At 46.3% G+C, this 17,765-nt stretch overlaps 1 protein-coding gene across 1 annotated transcript in view; it reads right to left on the bottom strand.

Moving 5' to 3' along the window:
- SPTBN4 (spectrin beta, non-erythrocytic 4) overlaps positions 1-16,459 on the bottom strand; it is a 72,180-nt gene extending 55,721 nt beyond the window's left edge. The window contains exons 1-4 of the mRNA XM_090260620.1: positions 16,386-16,459; positions 13,940-14,126; positions 3,325-3,476; positions 1,750-1,923 (exon numbers count right to left, since the gene is read on the bottom strand). Of these exons, the coding sequence (XP_090116746.1) occupies positions 1,750-1,923; positions 3,325-3,476; positions 13,940-14,111 (498 nt within the window). The 5' untranslated portion in view covers positions 14,112-14,126; positions 16,386-16,459. The remainder of the gene's footprint in view (positions 1-1,749; positions 1,924-3,324; positions 3,477-13,939; positions 14,127-16,385) is intronic.
- Between the last annotated feature and the right edge of the window lie 1,306 nt (positions 16,460-17,765).

Below are 17,765 nucleotides of genomic sequence, written 5' to 3'. Positions count from 1 at the left end.
AGAAGGAGGTTTCAAGCAAGCCAAGGAGAGAAGCCTCAGGAGAACTCAAACCTGCCAGCCCTTTGATCTTGAATGTCTAGCTTCTAAAACTGTGAGAAAATAAATTTCTGTTTTTTAAACCCCTAGTCTGTGATATTTTGTTACAGTACCCCTAGTAGATTACTGTACTCACTACCCAAGACCACATGATGTTTATCTGTTTTGTTTTTTTGCAGTAACATATGTCTATTTTGTTTCTAATACATGTTAGCACATGAGTAAGTGCTCAATAAAGTTCTGAAAGACTCAGAATCTAGATCAGTTTAAGAGCCTCAGGAGGTGTTCAATAATTGAGCTCTAGACTCAAGAGCTGAGTTTAGCATTTTGGTACAAGGTTCCCAGGAGGTCCCAACCCCTGGTTTAAGGCTCCAGCTACCAGCCACTACCCCCAACCCAATGGTCTCAATCCCTCATTCTGTACTGATACCTGTCTCCAGCTTTAACCACTCTCCTGGGCTCCATTCCCAGGATCCAGTGAATTCCTAAATGCCTCCTCCTAAAGTCCCAGACCCCTTATGACCACCATGTCCCAAAGTGACCTCAGTATCTCTTCCAAACCTGCTCTTTCTCCCTGCCCAGTCTCAGGGTGGTCCCATATCCCCCAGCTCCAGGCCAGAGCCTTGAGCCTCCGCCTGGACACATTCCCATCCCTCCCCTCCCCCTTTGGCAAGTCCACTCCCCTCCTGAGCTTCTTTCCTACCTGCCTTCCTCTTCCCCTCTCTATGCCCCACCCCAGGTCTAGCTGCAGGCTCTTCCCTGGACTCCGAGCCCCTGGTTTTGGCAACCACCCCCAATATGAAGGGATCTTCCTAAATCTGAGTATGCCACTCCTCTTTATAAAACTCTCCAACCTCTCCCCATATCAGGCAGAATAAAATCCAAACTGCTTATCAGAAATCACCTAGGCCCTGGGTACCCCTATGACATCATCTCCACTGTCACACCTTGCCTCCTATTCTCTAGCCATACTGGTCTTTCTGTATTTCGAACATGCCATGCTCATTCCCACCTCAGGGCCTTCGCACCTCCTGGTGTGTCCCCCACCTGGAATGCTTTCTCCCTTCAATTTCTTATGTCATTCAGCAATCAGCTTCTCAGAGAGCCCCTCTCTGATCACCCTGTCTAAAATCCCAATACCATTAACCTAATATTTTATATCCCTTTCTTCTGATTTATCATAATCTCTTTTGTATAGCTCTTTTTACTTCTGTGCCTAGAGTTGGTCTTTTTCACATACATCCCTTGTTTACATATTTATAGGTTTGCTTATTGTCTGTCCACAAAGGCAGAAAATTTGTCTGTTTTGTTACTGAAGTAAAGTAAGATTATCTGTATTCGAATTCCAGCTCCACTATTGAGCTGTGTGACCTTGAGCATATTACTTCACCTCCCTGGGATTTCCTCATTGATAAAATGGGATAATAGACAGCACCTAATTTATGGGGTTGTTGTGTTTATTAAATGCCACGTGCTTAGAATAGTGCTTAGAACACAGTAAAATATATATATATATATAAATGATGATCACAGTAATGCTGGTGATACTAATTATTATTTTTATCATTATTTTCATTTCCACCACCTGGAACAGGGTTCCGGGGGCATATTAGAATTTTCTGGAGTGAGTGAGTGAATGAATGAATGATTGACTGGGTGGGGACACCCTCCTAAGGCCCCAATGCGGGGCGCCGGCTGGACAAGGGGGATCACCTGGAAGCGCAGGATGATGGTCCAGACCAGGCCCAGGGTCAGCCGGTGGTTCCCGTCTACGATGTCATGCGACCCCACGTTCTCCAGATGCACACGCTGCTCCTTCAAAAACTGCAGAGCCTTGTCCACGTTTTCCAGCGAGTGGATCCTCATGCGACCGCGAGTGGGCCTTGGCTGGGGCGGCGGGGCATTGAGAGGTGGAGGGCCAGACCTAGAGCACTGTGCTCTGGGCCCCACTCTTCCGAGAAGTCCGCGCCATAGCCACGCCTCCTGGATGTCCAAGCCCAGTCCCCGCCCCTTCAATCTTATCCAGGACCCCATACATGATCCCTCTAAAGCAGTGGTTCTCAATCTTCCTAATGCCGCGACCCTTTAATACAGTTCCTCATGTTGTGGTGACCCCCAACCATAAAACTATTTTCGTTGCTACTTCATAACTGTAATTTTGCTACTGTTATGAATCGTAATGTAGATATCTGCTATGCAGGATGTATTTTCATTGTTACAAATTGAACATAATTAAAGCATAGTGATTAATCACAAAATCAATATGTAATTATATATGTGCTTTCCGATGGTCTTAGGCGACCCCTGTGAAAGGGTCATTCGACCCCCAAAGGGGTCGCCACCCACAGGTTGAGAACCGCTGCTCTAAAGAATCCTTCCTAGTCTCACTGAGCCAGACCCAGTTTCTTTCGTGGCTTATTCAAGTTCCTGTCCCTATTCCTTTCTGCCCAAGCTCCACCTCCGAGCGATTAACTATAACCCCTATCGTTAAGCCCCGCCCCTGCCTGGAGGCGTAGTCCCGCCCTTCCATTGGATCTCTGCCTTAGGCTACCAAAGTTTTGCCACTAGTTCCATAACCACACCCTTTCAGGCCCCTGCCTGGAGCCTCGCCCATTCCTTATCAAGCCCCGCCCCATCCCAAGACTCTCCTGTTTATAGCTGTATTCCTTTCAATGGCAGTTTGTTTCTATTCTAGAGCCATGACCCTCACAACTTCTGAACTCCAGGCTCTAGACCTTTAATGAATCTAGCTCCATCAGAACCCCATCCATCCCGATGAAGCCCCATTCAAGCCCAGAAATACAACTGCAACCTACACAACAAGCCATACTCATACAAGAGTTCTGTGGTCCCCCAGACTTCCACGACCAAGGTCTTCCCTTCCGGTGACAACAGCACACTCATCCATAGCCCGCCCCTCCCCACAAAAAAAAGAGTTCTGCCCCCGTTTCATAGCCATTGCCCCTGCTACCTCACTACCCAGGCCAATCCCTGCTAATAAAACTCCTCCCTTCTCCCATAGCCCCAGCCCTCCCAACGGAGCCCCAGCTAGGCCCACAGTCCCGCTCCAACCGTGACCCTCACCTTCAACTGAATCCTCTTTTCCAAGACACACCTCCAGGTTCCTCACAACCAAGCTCCACCCCTGTGCCATAGCCCCGCCCTCCCGAATAAGGGGCGTCCGCGCCTTCTAGGACGCTCCACGCAACCATTGGCTAAGCCCATGTTCTAGCCCAGCCCGAGACCCCAGGGTCAATTCCCTTCCCCCAGCCCTCCAGGCCCCCTCACCAGCTGCTCCCCGGACAGCACTTCCAGGAGCCGAGTGAGCACGAAGCCGTCCCGGAGGTCGGCATAGAGGTCCCCGATGTGGCAGCCAACGCGGGCGAGGTGCGAGTTCACCCACTTGGTAAAAGTTTTCTTCTGCACGGCCTCCCGCTCATCTGAAGGACAGGCCCTGATGAGCCCCCGCCTCCTCGAGGAACCTCCCCAGGAACTCCCTTTTCCAACTTCACTCCAGCGCTCAACCCCCCACCCTCCCACCCCCGCCCACTGTTCAGGACCAGCTCTCCGAAACAATAAGGTCTTTGCGCAGTGGGCTCCTCCTACCTGGGACGCTTTCCCCTACCCTCAGCTGCCCATCTGAAAAGGGCCTCGTTTGTCTTTTCAAGTTTCCTGAGATACCACTTCCACAGGAAGCCTCCCCTGTTTCCTACCGCAGTTGGCTCTGTTCTTTCATTCAACAGGTATTTGAGTGCCTCCTCTGTGTCCCCCACTGGTCTAGGCTCTGAATACAGGCAGAGTCCTTCTGTCACAGAGCTCAGTTTAGTGGGGGCACAGAGAATACACTAGGGAGCCATGGGGGGATCCATGGCGGAGGGGCAAGATGACAGCTGTCTTTCAGGAATATCTCTGGGTGCTGTGGGGAGGGTGGATCAGAGAGAGCAAGAATGGCAGCCAGGAGACCAGGGAGGAGATGGGGGAAGAGACCACAGAGAGAGGGGACAAAGCTAGTGGAGGGCGGAGCTGTGGAAATGGGCGAGGAAGGCATATTGGAGAGCTGTTTAGAGATGAAAAAGCAAGACCCAGCAACTCACGGGCTGTGTGGGGAGGGAATACGATAGACGGAATGCTCCCTGAGGGCAGAAACCCTGCCTCCAGCTCAGTACCCGTTGGACTGCCAGCTAGACACCGTGTGCCCTACATCGCTAGGGTGAGGAGTAGGCAGGTGATACTGAGGAAAGGGTGAACAAACAAAATGGAGTCTCCGTAGCCAAGCTAACAAAATTACTTAAATTAGAATGGGCTAGAACATGAGGAATAGATTTTATTTTGCTTTAGCTGAGGACCTAGCTTCTGAACTTTTCAGGTCTGCATCAATACCTGGAAAGAGATATAAATCCTATAGATGACCCTCTGAAGAATTTAGGAAAGACTGTTCATGAGAAGAATTTAGGAAAAAGTGTTCCTGGACACTTGACATCTGGAAGATCACCGATCACCATCTCAGACCAATCCAGAAGCTAAGAATGCAGGACTAATTTTTCTCAAGAATGTACTTTTTACTCAACTTTTCTTTTTTCTTCAGGACATTTTGGGTGTTACCTGGTAGCGTTTCCAGAATGCAAATCTTAAGACCCTTGAATACAACTTTGTCATTTAATTTTAGCGAGGTCCTGATTCATTTACACTCAGGTGACACTACCAATGGGAGGGGAGTGGAAGAACGTGTGCAAGTTCTGCCTCACTTGCAAAGAAATTGGGGGCTCTCTTACTCTTTTTTTTAAAATAACTGCTTTGGTCGTTGGCAGCCGTCCGTCTCGAGAGACGATGGTGTAGCTTCTTAAGAGTCTATCTGCACCGCCGAGAATGGCTGTGCAGTCCAACTCGGGAGTGACACGGTATAAGCTATAATACATAATATAATATTCATCATTTTAAAGTGTAAATTCAGTAGTTTTTTGTATATTCACAGAGTTGTGCAAACCTCACCACTACTATCAGAATATTTTCAACACCCCAAGAAGAGCCTCTGTACCTATTAGCAGTCACTCCCCATTCCCTCTTCTCTCAGCCCTAGGCAACGATTAATATATTTTCTGTGTCAAAGAATTTCCTTATTCTGGACATGTTATATATAAATGAGATCACAATATATAGCCTTTTGTGTGTCTGATTTCTTTCACTTTAATGTTTCACATGTTTTCAAAATTTATCAACGTTGTAGCTTATATCAGTCCTTTATTCCTTTTTCTGGCCAAATAATAGCAATGTGTGGATATACTACATTTTACTTACCTTACTCATCAATTGAGGGACATTTTGGTTGTTTCCACTTTTTGGCACTTGTGCATAATACTGCTATGAACAAGTTTTTCTGTAGACACTTGTTTTCAGTTATCTTGAGTATATACCTGGGACTAGAATTGCTGAGTCATATGGTAACTCTATGTTTAACCTTTTGAGGAATTGCCAGACTATTTTCCAAAGTGGCTGCACCATGTTACATTCCCACCACCAGTGTATGAATGTTCCAATTTCTCCACATCCTTGCCACCACTTGTTATTTTCTGTTTTGTTTCTTTTTTCTTTTTTCTTTTTTTCCTTTATGGTCATCCTAGTGGGTATGAAGTGGTATCTGAATGTGGCTTTTTAAATAGTTTTATTTTTTAAAGATTTTATTTGTTGATTTTCAGAGAGAGGGCAAGGGAGGGAGAAAGAAAGGGAGAGAAACCTGGATTAGTGGTTGCCTCTTGCACATCCTCAACTGTGGGGACTTGGCCCCGAAACCCAGGCATGTGCCCTGACTAGGAATTGAACCAGCGACCTTTTGGTGCTCAGGCCGGAGTTCAATCCACTGAGCCACACCAGTCAGGGCTCAATGCGGTTTTGATTTGCATTCCCCTAATGATTAATGATGTTGAGCATCTTTTCACATGCATATTGGCAATTTGTATTTCTTCTTTGGAGAAATCGCTATGCAAAGTTTTTCCCATTTTTAATTGGGTTATTTTTCTTTTTATCATCAGTACTCTCTTTGCTACTTCCTGTGAATCTATAATTATTTCATAATTTAAAGTTTTACTAAAAAAGGAAACTGCTGCCTGGCCTTCCTTCTCTTCCCCTGACTCCCAAGTCTTGAATACCAAGGGCCACAGCACATGTGATGGAAAAAGGAACCTGGAATCCGCACTGACTGAGAACAAGGCTGCTCACGGAGGGACTATGCAGGAGGGAGAAATAAGCTTCTAACTCCTGCAAGCCACTGCATTGTTTGGATTTCTTTGTTATAGCAGCTTAGCCTGTACAGATGTTATTCACATTCTGTTACTAAATAATTTAGTAGTCACAATCTCAAGGTCACATATGAGGAAGTGATGACAGAAAAGACACTATTTGGTTATTCTGCCTTCCAGCACTGATGCCCATGCCAACAGCAGATTTGGTCAGTGTTGACACCGAAGTGGAACTTCGGTGATTCCCCAGAGTGGTGCCAGAAAGAGGACAACTGGAGTCAACCCCATCTCTATGATGACCGGCTTTGTGACTTCGAGAAGTTTCTCTCCTCTTTTGGCCTCCATTTTCCCATTTGCAAATGAGGGGTTTGGAACAGATCAGCATTTCTTCAATGGGTTCTGGGGATCCTGGGTGTTTGGGGACTCATGCTTGGACGACAAGGCTCCACGGGAATATTTTTTATTTTGTCATTTCATTTAGATGCTACCTGAAGAAAATTAATAGAAGTACATCCTAGACCATCTGGATGGCGGCTTCATAAAGGACTATGCAGTGAAAGGTCAGTTTTTGTGATTACAATCTTGTTAGCATGGAGCTGAACTGAAAGGCCCAGAACGGAAATGCCCGTGGGGCCAGGAAGATCCTGAAACGGAGAAAGCGAGGTCCTCCTCGCAGGGGCAGCAGCCACAGGGCTCCTGTCTTGAAGACAGAGGTCCAGTGCTGCCATATCATGCGATAGTCCACGAGGAGCCAAAAAACCCGGGTTTTTTAAAAAGACAAAGTCTCCCTGTGTTTAAATGTTGGCAATGGATTTATGTTTTTATAAAACACAGTGGAGGTGAAACCAAACATGTCCCTGAGTGCCACTTCTGACCTAAGATGACACTGGATGTTTACCATTGGTGAGTATATCTGGCTAGCACGCAGGGTGTCTTCGTTTGCCCTTCCAGGGCCACCTGCCAGTCTTCTGCACCTGCTCTGGTGTGGACTGTATGAACGGACTCCCCAGCCCTCAAAGGCCTCAGACTTTCTGTAGGGTTTAGACAGCAGATGAGGAGAGAGAAGAAAGGCCAAGAAACGTATTCCCTCCCTGCCTGACCAGCTTCCGGCAGTGCCTGGCTCTTCCTGCATCCCCTGCTCCTGCTGGAGAGGCCTCTCTCATGTCTCACCACTGCCTGCCCTGCCCTATCCCCTGGTGGCTGCAGGGGGGTTGGGGGGGTTCCACTGCCCACATCTCTGTAAATAGCCCCTTCTTTGAACTCTCCTCCATTTTACCCTTTTCAGGAGGGCATTTGCTTCCTGCCAGGACTCTAGCTGGCACAGATACCTTTGGGCTGTCAAGACTCTGAGCCAAATGACACTTGTCCTGCCTCTGCCATGTGCTCACATTGAGATATTTTATCATTCATATACTCTCCACTATGGCAGTCACCAATCACAAGTGAAATATATTTCCTCAGAATAAGACTTTATTCATATCTTTAATACATTGAGACTTCCATAGAGCAGAGGAAGAACTACTCCTGGTTAAGGAAAAAGAATAGAGAGAGACTTAATGTGTAAATGGTTGTGTTTGGGTATTAGTCTGGGAATAGTTAGGAAGCTGGAGAATATCAAGCATTGGTGGGAATATGGGAATATCATAATCCTCATGCCTGCTGGTGCAAGTTATAGACTGAGGCAACCATTCCGAAAACAATCAGAGTCAAATTAAATTAGTGTACATCCCCATGACCCAGCAATTCTTTCTGCTGTCTATGTGTCCCCAAAAGTTTGTTCACACTAGTTAATGGCATGTAGAAAGATGTTCAACGCAATGCTATTTGGGGATGAGGTGGGTTGTCCATCACTGGGAAGGGGATGGGTCAAATATGATGAATGCACACCATGGACTCCATGCAGCAGTGAGAAGTAGCAGATTAGATGGACAGAGAGCCACATGGATGAATCTTAAGGCACAGTGCTGAATGATAAAATTATTCAAAAAATGCAGTCTATAATATGACAAAACTTGCATCAATTAGCAACACCTGCACATACAAATGCATACATATAGGGCTCCCAGATCTATAACAAAGTGACATTGGAGTTCTGGAGGGGAAGGAGAGTATTTTCAATAAATAGAGCTGTGTCAGCGGGATATCCATGTGGGGGTGGGGAGAACCTTGACCCACAACTACTAATAAACACACGATAATAAATAGAACAAATATCATTCAGGTTATAAATCTAAATGTGAAAAGAACACAACAAGGCTTTTAGAATATCTCCATGACCTTGCAGTAGGCAAATATTTCTTAAGGAAGACACGAAATGTTAGCCATACAGAAATTAATTATTAATTAAACTAAATTTAACTTAAGAAATTCCATTCATCAAAAAGTACTATTAAGAGATGAAAAGATAAACCACAGCATGGGAGAAGATATTCACAATACATATAGCTGACAAAGGACTTGGACCTAGAATGTACAAGAGGGGACCCAAAAAATGGAATCATCTTCTAGAGGGTGGGCCCCTGGCAGTACAGTCTTGTCCTGCTAGATAAGTGCTCTAGGAACCCAGCTGTATCAGTGTACCAGCTGGCATTGTTGTGAGAGGCTGCGTTTGGCTTCAGTAAATTTTGTTTTGAAGACTCTTCCAATACGTTTGCCCAGTTCATGATAATGCACCTGCCCACACTCCATTGTGTGTTCAGCAGTTTTTGACCAAAAATAGCATGACCTCCATGCCCCACCCTCCTTATTCACCAGATCTCACCTCGAGCTACTTTCCTTTGTTTCCTTGGATGAAAAAGGTCCTCAAAGGAAAAATTTTCCAATGTGGAAGAGGTGAAACAAAAAAATAGCAGAAGCACTAAAAGGCATCAGAATTAATGAGTTCAAGAACTATTTTGAGCAGTTGAAAAAACATCTCAATAGGGGTATTGCATCAAATGGAGAGTACTTTGAAGGTGTGAGACGTTTAAACTTGTGAGAGTAAATACACAGATTTTTATAAATAAATTCCAGTTTTTTGTGTGTCCCCCCTCATATAAGAACTGAAAAGCAATCAGAAAAAAGCAGGAAAATAGGCAAAAGACTTGAGGGGCACTTCATAGGATATTCAAATCATTAATAAACATATGAAAAGGTGCTCCACCTCATTAGTCATTATTAGTCATCAGAAAATGCAAGTGAAAGCCACAACAGAATGCACACCCACCAAAATAGCTAAAATTAAAAAGAATGACCATAGCAAGGTTTAGATATACACCAACTGAGTTACTCATACACTGCTGGGAGGAATATAAAATGCTACAAACTGGCAGTTTCTACTAAAGTTAGATATACACCTACCCTATAACCCAACAATGTCGCTCCAGGGTGGGTCTAAGCCAACCAGAAATGAGTGCTTATGCCCCGGAAAATGTGTACTAAAAAGTTTAAAGCAGCAATAGCTTGTAATAGCTTGTAATACTAGCAATTACTAGTTTGCAACAGTCTAGTTTGTAATAGTCCTAACCTAGAAGCTACCCAAATGCTCATCAACAGGTCATTGGCTAAGCCATGGTGGTCACACTGTGGAATACTATACAGCAGCGATTTTAAACCTTTTTCATCTCAATGGCACACATAAACTAATCACTAAAATTCTGCGGTACACCAAAAGATATATTGCATTTTTTGCCGATCTGACAAAAAAAAAAAAAATAAAAGGGTATAATTTTGATTCATTCATACTGGATGGCGTTTGTTGTGTTGGCTGTTGTCATTTTTTAATTTGGTAATATAAGGGAACAGAGGTCAGTGTCCCTGACTAAATAGTTAGGTATTGTATGTTTTAAAAATGCTATGCAACAATGAAGGAACACCTACAAGTATAGGCCGATGTGGATGAAGCTCACAGGCATAGTGCTGAGTGACTGGAGCCAGACACGTAACGCTGCACACTGCATGATTCCATTCACATGGAGTTCAAACACGAGCAAAAGGAATGTGCACCGTTAGAAGTGAGGACAGCGTTTACTCTTGGGATGCAGGAATAGAGAGGTGGCCGGAGGGGGCTCGCCTGCGCTGTCGTGCTCTGTTTCCTCATCTAGGGGCTAGTTACTAGCGGGTGCTCACTTGTGGAAATGCTGGACACTCATGACTTACCTGCCTTTCTGTATGCATGTAATACTTTAATAAAGAGTTAAAATATATGTCTGCATACACACTAATTAGCAACGCATGTTTAGTAAAATCCATGTGCGAAGAAAAGGATGATTGCCTATAGGAGAGAAGGCATTGCTGTGAGACATGGGAATAAGAGAGAATAAATGAACAGATAAAAAGGAGAAGGGCCTCACACAAATGATAACAACAGCAAGCCACACTGTGGGGCGTGATTAAGGAAACCCTCCAAGCCAAGGTCCAGACAATTTCTTAAATGTCTTCATGCGAAAGCATATTATGGAGGACTCTGCTCAAGGTTTGGCCTTAGTTTGAATAGAAAAAAAAGAGAGAGAGAGAGAGAGAGAGAGAGAGAAAAGCAGGCAAAGGGATGCAAACAGAAATGCACCCTGGCAGCCTAGCAGCAATATGGGTTCACAGAATAGCAACATCCGCATGTTACAGTTAATGTGAATGTTACTGGTTTGTTTGTTTTTTTAAGATTTTATTTATTTATTTCCAGAGAGAGGGGAAGGGAGGGAGAAAGGGAGAGAAACATTGATGTGTGAGAGATACATCAATCAGCCGCCTCTCACACACTCCCAACTGGGGACCTGGCCCGCAACCCAGGCATGTGCCCTGACTGAGAATTGAACTGGCAAACTTTTGGTTCACAGGCTGGCACTCAATCCACTGAGCCACACCAGCCAGGGTGAATGTTACTGGTTTTATGGTTTGGGTCTGGAGTCCAATATTATGTGTTTCAGTTGTAAAGAACTGCAGGCACAGAGATATAAACAGCCCTGGCCAGTGTGGCTCAATTGGTTGGAGCGTTGTACTATAGACCAAAAGGTCACCGGTTCAATTTCCAGTTAGAGCACATACCCAGGTTGCTGGTTCAATCCCCAGTCGGGGTTCATATGGAAAGGCATCCAATCGATATTTCTCTCTCACATCGATGTTTCCCTCTCTCTCTCCCTCTCCCTCCTTCCCCCTCCCTCCCTTCCTCCCTTCCTCTCTAAAAACAATGAAAAAGATATAAACAGAATTGTATGTTTGTGTGAGTTTAAGAAACTACAGTTATAATAATTTAAGTAGACACGGAGGATGTGTAAGAAATATTTTTTTCTTAAAGCATATCTCTACATTTCTCTAGACTATATAGTGTCTGAGGTCCAGCACTGATGTTCTGTGAATCAGTGATTCTAAGATTTGAAGAGTCCTTATCTTTATGTTACCACATCCCACCTCTGCTTGAAATCTTACCATAGCTCCCTGGTGTCCCATACCTTTCATGGTGGCCTGCAAGGCCCTTCAATATGTGGCTCCCACTGGCTCCTCTCCCATCATCATTTATTTACCCTCCTTACCCAGTTACTCCCAACTTTTGTAAGTCTTGCATATGCTGTTCCCTCTGCCTGGCATAATCTACTCTCCATGCCAGAATTTCATTTCTCTTTATCCTTTAGGCCTCAGCTTAGCTATCTCCTCCTCCAGGACGCACTCCTTGACTCTCCAGAATGAATCAGGCACCTCTTCTAGGCTCCTATAGCCCCTGGGCTTCCCCTTCACAGCCCTCACCCCTCTGTGTCATCACTATTTGGCTGGATGTAACTCTTCCATTGGACTGGGAGCCTTGTGGGGGCAGGACTGAGCTGACTCAGTCACCATTATGTCCCTCATATTGTCCAGCAGAGGCCAGGCACAGAGCAGGCACCAAATAAATATTTCATGGATGAAATAATAAATTCTGGAGTTCTAAGTCAGTATGTTCCCAAGTTTTTAAGCTTTTAAGAGCTGGTGTCCAGAGCATTGTTCACCAGCTGACCACGGCCCCGAGTCCACTCACTCATTTATGTCACCTGCTTTCCCAGAGGCCCTTGAGTTCAACACCCTGCTCAACATCTTTTAATTATAAAGTTCCCAAAATCTTCGTATCAAAGACCCTATGATTGTCAAATGCTGAGTTAATAAAATTCTGAGATTCTAAGGGTTTCAAGATTTTATGATTATAACAATATATATTTTATGTGTATAATACTCCATGTTTCTGAGCTACTAACATCCCAAGGGTCAAAGGTGGTAGGGGTTTAATGTTATCAAAGCTTATGATTATGAAGTTACACGTCTCTGAAGGGTCTTTGTTCATAAATTTGTAGGCTGATGATTAAACTCTCCTGAGATTCTAAAACTCCATGAATACATAGTCCAGAGGCTCAAGGGTCTACATTTCCAAAGGTCTAAGGTTCTGAGGTTCTATAAGTCTATAGCTCTCTGGTCTTTGTTTCTATTTTTCTAAAACATCAAAGTAGGAGACCGACCACCCCAGTTGTCCCTGAGGGCTTCAATGCTAAAGCAGGAAGGTTTGGTCATTTTATCTCAGGATCACTTTTCTAATCAGAAATTCTAAAGGGCCCTGACTGGTGTGACTTCATTGGTTGGACGTTGTCCCACAAAGTGAAAGGTCAATGGTTTGATTCCCAGTCAGGGCACATGCCTGGGTTGCGGGCCTGGTCCCTGGTCAGGGAGTGTGCAGGAGGCAGCTGATTGATGTTTCTCTCTCACATCAATGTTTCTCTTCCTCTCTTTCTCCCTCCCTTCTCCTCTCTCTAAAGATAAATAAAATCATTATTTTTTTTTTTTAAAGAGAAATTCTAAAGGGTTAGGATTAAAATGCCCTAAGATCTATGTGTTTTAGAATTTAGACTTATCTAAGGGTCTGGGAGCCTAGGAGCCAATGATTAAAATTTCTAAGGTCCAGCCCTGGCTGGCGTGTCTCCATGGATTGAGTGCCAGCCTGTGAACCAAGGGGTCACTGGTTCGATTCCCAGTCAGGGCACATGCTTGGGTTGCGGGCCAGGTTCCCCAGTCGGGGGCGTGCGAGAGGCTACCAATCGATGTACCTCTCACACATGGATTTTTCTCTCCCTTTCTTTCTCCCTCCCTTCCCCTCTCTCTTCAAAGTAAATAAATAATATCTTTTAAAAAACTTTCTAAGGTCTGTGATTATAAAATTCTATTTACAATAGTCTCTGTTTCTAAAGGCCTCAGGTTTAAGTCTGACATTCTAAGGTCCTAAAATCTGGCATTTCGGTATTTCAGCATTTCAGGAGTTTAAGGAAGCATGCTTACAAAATCTCATGTTTCTGGAGCTGTACACATCCCCACGGTTCTAAGGCTGCACTGCTCCATACTGTAGCCACAAGCCACATGTGGCTATTTAAACTTAAATTAATTGAGACCAAATAAAGTTACAAATTCAGTTCCTTAGGTTGCACTGGCCATCTTTTAAGTGCTCACAACCACAAGTACCGGTGCTTAGTATATTGGATATCCCAGATAGAGAATACTTTTCCATCATCATGGGAAGTTCTACTGGACAGTGCTGACTTAAATATTTAAGTTCTAAGTGTCTGTAACTGTCTTCCCATCCTGCAGGCCATCAAGGTTCTCAGGCACTGAGGGACACAGCAACACCACAGCAGTCCCCTCCATTCCCTCCCTCTCGTCTCGCACCCCAGCTCTCTCCCAGGTACCTGCCAAGGCCTTGATCCGGGAGCACTCAAACAGTGAGGCAGCTGTGGCAGAGGCTGCGGGCTGCTCCCGATCCCAGCCCCGGTCTGGGCTCTCCCAGCGGGCTGCAGGGTTGTTGTTGTTAGAGGCCGGCAGGCCCTCCATGTTGTCCACTTCTCCTGGTACCTGCGCCATCAGGGGAGGTGAGGCCTGGGGATGGGCAGAGGCAGGTTAGGGCAAGTGGCCTGGCCTGAACTCTGAGATCCCAGTTCTACTAGCAACTGTCTATGAGTCCAGTCTCCTCTCTCATCCTCAGTTTTCCTGTCTCTAACGTGGACGTAATAATAATGACAAGCTAGTGCAGGGTAGGGACTTGGCAAACTGTCACTGTTATGGTTAATACAACTCTATAATGCAGTAATAACAATAACTAACATTTATTGAGCACTTGTACATTACTCAGTACTTTATATGCATTATCTTATTTAATTCCCACAAATTCCTTAAAGATAGGCTGTTACTAGACCTATTATAAGAGGAGGAAACTGAGGCACAGAGGAGTTAATTCACTTGCCCCAGGTCACATAGCTATTGAGCAGTTAGGATTAAACGCAGGCCCTGTGATTGAATGATGGATTACATTAATGGCTCCAGTTCTCCCAGATAGCCTTTGTCATATAATCCTCAGTATTCTCCTACTACGGCAATGGAAGGGGTGGAAGAGTGGGGTGAGGGGACATGGGTTTGGCCACATGGCTTTGATGAACAGAATTAGGTGGAAGTGCTGGTGTGTTCTGAGCCTAAGATTCAAGAGACCTTGCCTGTGTTTGCTTGTGTTTGACTGTAGCCATGAGAAAAACACGGCAAGGCTAGTCCAGGGTCCCATGTGTTCCAGCCAAGACCAACTGGAGCAGCCAACACAGAACATCCCCCTCCCCACCTTAACGTATGAATAAGCCAGATGAGCCCAACCTAAGTCACTGGTCTCAGACTCCATGGCTACATAAATGTTTGTTTTAAGTGTTTTAAGACACTGGTTTCTTATGCAGTATTATTGCGGTAAGAGCTAACTGACATAGTGTCTGACTCTAGAACACTGACAGATTGTAAATATGAAATTTAAGGAGGTGGATAACATCAGATACATCTCCTCTACCCTCCAGGAATCCAGGTTTGATTCCAAGACAAAAAAAAAAAAAAAAAAAAAAAAGGAGGGAACTGGGAGGGAATCAATGTCTCCCTTCTCAAAAGATTCACAGTTGCCAATCCAACAGATTCCAGGAAGGAAGGGTCTAGATCTTGGTCAGTGTGATGGACATTGTCTCTTTTGGTGGACACTCCCAAATTCATTGTTATTCTTCCTTTTTTCCATGGAAAGTTATGTGGGGACATGGTAACTTACCACCTGTGTGACCTTGGCCAAATCACTTCCCTTCTCTGGGCCTCAGTTTGTTCATCTGTAAAATGGTAATGATAATAGTACCCATTTCCTAGGGGTTTTGAAAGATGAAATGATTTAATAATGCAGGGAACATGGTAGCTAGTACCTACAAACCCTCAAAACATGATCTTTGCTAGCATTTTCATCCTCTGGTCACAAATCTTAGCAAATCAAAGTACCTATGCTGGAGTCAGACAGAAATGAGTTCAAGTTCTGCTTTATTCTTTTTCGTTTTTTTAAAAGATTTTATTTATTTATTCTTAGAGAGAGGGGAGAGGAGGGAGAAAGAGAGTGAGAGAGACAAGGATAGGTTACCTCTGACAAGCACCTCAATCTGGGACAAGACCTGGGACCGAACCCTCAACCCAGACATGTGCCTTGACCAGGAATCGAACCAGCAACCTTTCCCTTTGCGGGATGATGCCTAACCAATTGAGCCACACTAGTCAGGGCTATTGCTGTTTCTTTAAGGCAATATCTTTAGCTTGCCTCTCCGTGCCTCAGTTTCCCTCCCTGTTAAGTAGTGAACATAATTATTTCTTCTGCGGAGGACACGGGAACAGGGAGGCACTTAGCACTTTGTGAGCTCTCAGGCTGCCGGGGAACAGCCCTGGAACAGCTCTGGCCATTACGTGATTGAATGGGGAAGGAAGGGAGAAGAAGGCAGTGGGGGGTGAGGGGTGAAAAGAGGTGTCTGGTGGCCCCAGCAAAGGCTGACGGGGTGCAAGGCTGAGGATGGATGCAGATGATTTAAGCTTTCAGAGGCCGCGCCTCTCTCTCCCTGCAGTCTAGTCACCGTTCCCAAGGAGGGGGCCTGGGAAGGACAAGGCCTGGGTAGAGGACTCACACATGGCGCGGAGACTGAATTAGGTTGGGAGGTGCGGGTTCATTCTGTCCTCAACCCTTCGCCTCCCCCCAGCCAGGGGGACCCTGGGGGCTCAGGCTGCTGCTCCTGCGCGCGGGGGAGGGATGCTCGGGCAGGCGGGGAGATGCTGCAGGGAAGGGCTCTCTGCCCCCACGTCGCTCACCTGGGCCGGCGGCTGCCGGTGCTGCTGTACCCGCTGCTCGCGGCGCCACACCGCCTTCCCTCTAAGCGTCCGTGGCCCAGCCGGGAGCGGCCAGGCTCCGCTCGGCCTCGCCGGCCCCGCCGCTCGGCCAGATCCGCATGCGCCGCCGCCGCCGCGCCTCCCCCGCTCGCGCGGCCGCCGCGCTCGCGCGCCTCGGGACCCCCTCCCGTCCGCGTCCCCCGCCGCCCCGGCCTCCTGCAGTCTGGGCCCTCGAGCCGTCACACGCCCGGCCACGGCGTGCAATACACAGGTGCACTTTTGGGGGCCAGAGGTAGCATCACACACAGTCACATGCTCTAACAATGTCACACATACAGGGTCACATATAGTATCACAAACATTATCCACAATCACATCCTCACAGAGTGTCACCCCTCATATGGGGTCACAGAGGGTCAAACATGCAAACTCACACGCAAGCACACGCCCACGCTGGGTCTCACACTGGCACAGTGCCCGACAGCGTCACACACTGTGACACTGAGGTAGTGCCACCACCACCACTCATGCGGTGTCATGCACACACATGTCACACTGTTCCACACTCATATGGGTGTCTCATAGAGTGCCATATACTGACAGCACTCACAGCTTCACAATCACACAGTATCACATACCTTTTTACACACGCAAACTTGTCATACCAGTCACACCCACATGGGGGTCACACATTCTGCAGTATCACACTCATATATCATGTCACAGGAGGTCACAAATAGCATCACAACAGTAACAGCCACAGCCACACAATCAAATGGGGTCAGAGTGACACATCCTTACCTGACACATGCAGTGTCACTGTCAAATCTAACAGGGTCACACACTCTCACAACATATTTCACACGTCCCACACTCACGTCACGTTCCCCAGAATCGTGGATACATACAGCATCACAGACTGACAGAGTGTCACCCAGTGTCCCCACAAGACCACACAAGAACAGATCAATGCTTGCCACATGTGGTGTCACACGTCTCACACTGACTGTAATGCAGTGTTGCGCACAGAGGATGGCAGTTGGTATCCACAGTTCTGCTCTCCTTTGGGGTTACTCACAGTCACACAGAGTCACATGGACACATAGACACATACACAACGTCAAACTCGCACACCCACACTGTCCTCCCTTTGTGGAGGCCCTCAGGGTAGTGTGAGTCCCGGATCCACCTACAGGCCGGGGGGTGGAGTGGGGAGGGGGCGTGAACTAGGAGAGAGTGTGGGCGTGGCCCGATCTCGCCCTGCCCCCTGGGGGGTGGGTTCAGAGCGCGGAGGCGGAGCACTGGGGCCAACTTTTCTTGTCCGTCAGATACAGCCACACCTCCCAGTCTAAGCGGCGGGCG

This window comes from Furipterus horrens, unplaced genomic scaffold (assembly GCF_987537825.1).
Source record: "Furipterus horrens unplaced genomic scaffold, mFurHor1.1.pri manual_scaffold_13, whole genome shotgun sequence".
In the NCBI taxonomy this organism is placed as follows: domain Eukaryota; kingdom Metazoa; phylum Chordata; class Mammalia; order Chiroptera; family Furipteridae; genus Furipterus; species Furipterus horrens.
This window is presented reverse-complemented; position numbering and strand designations above follow the sequence as displayed.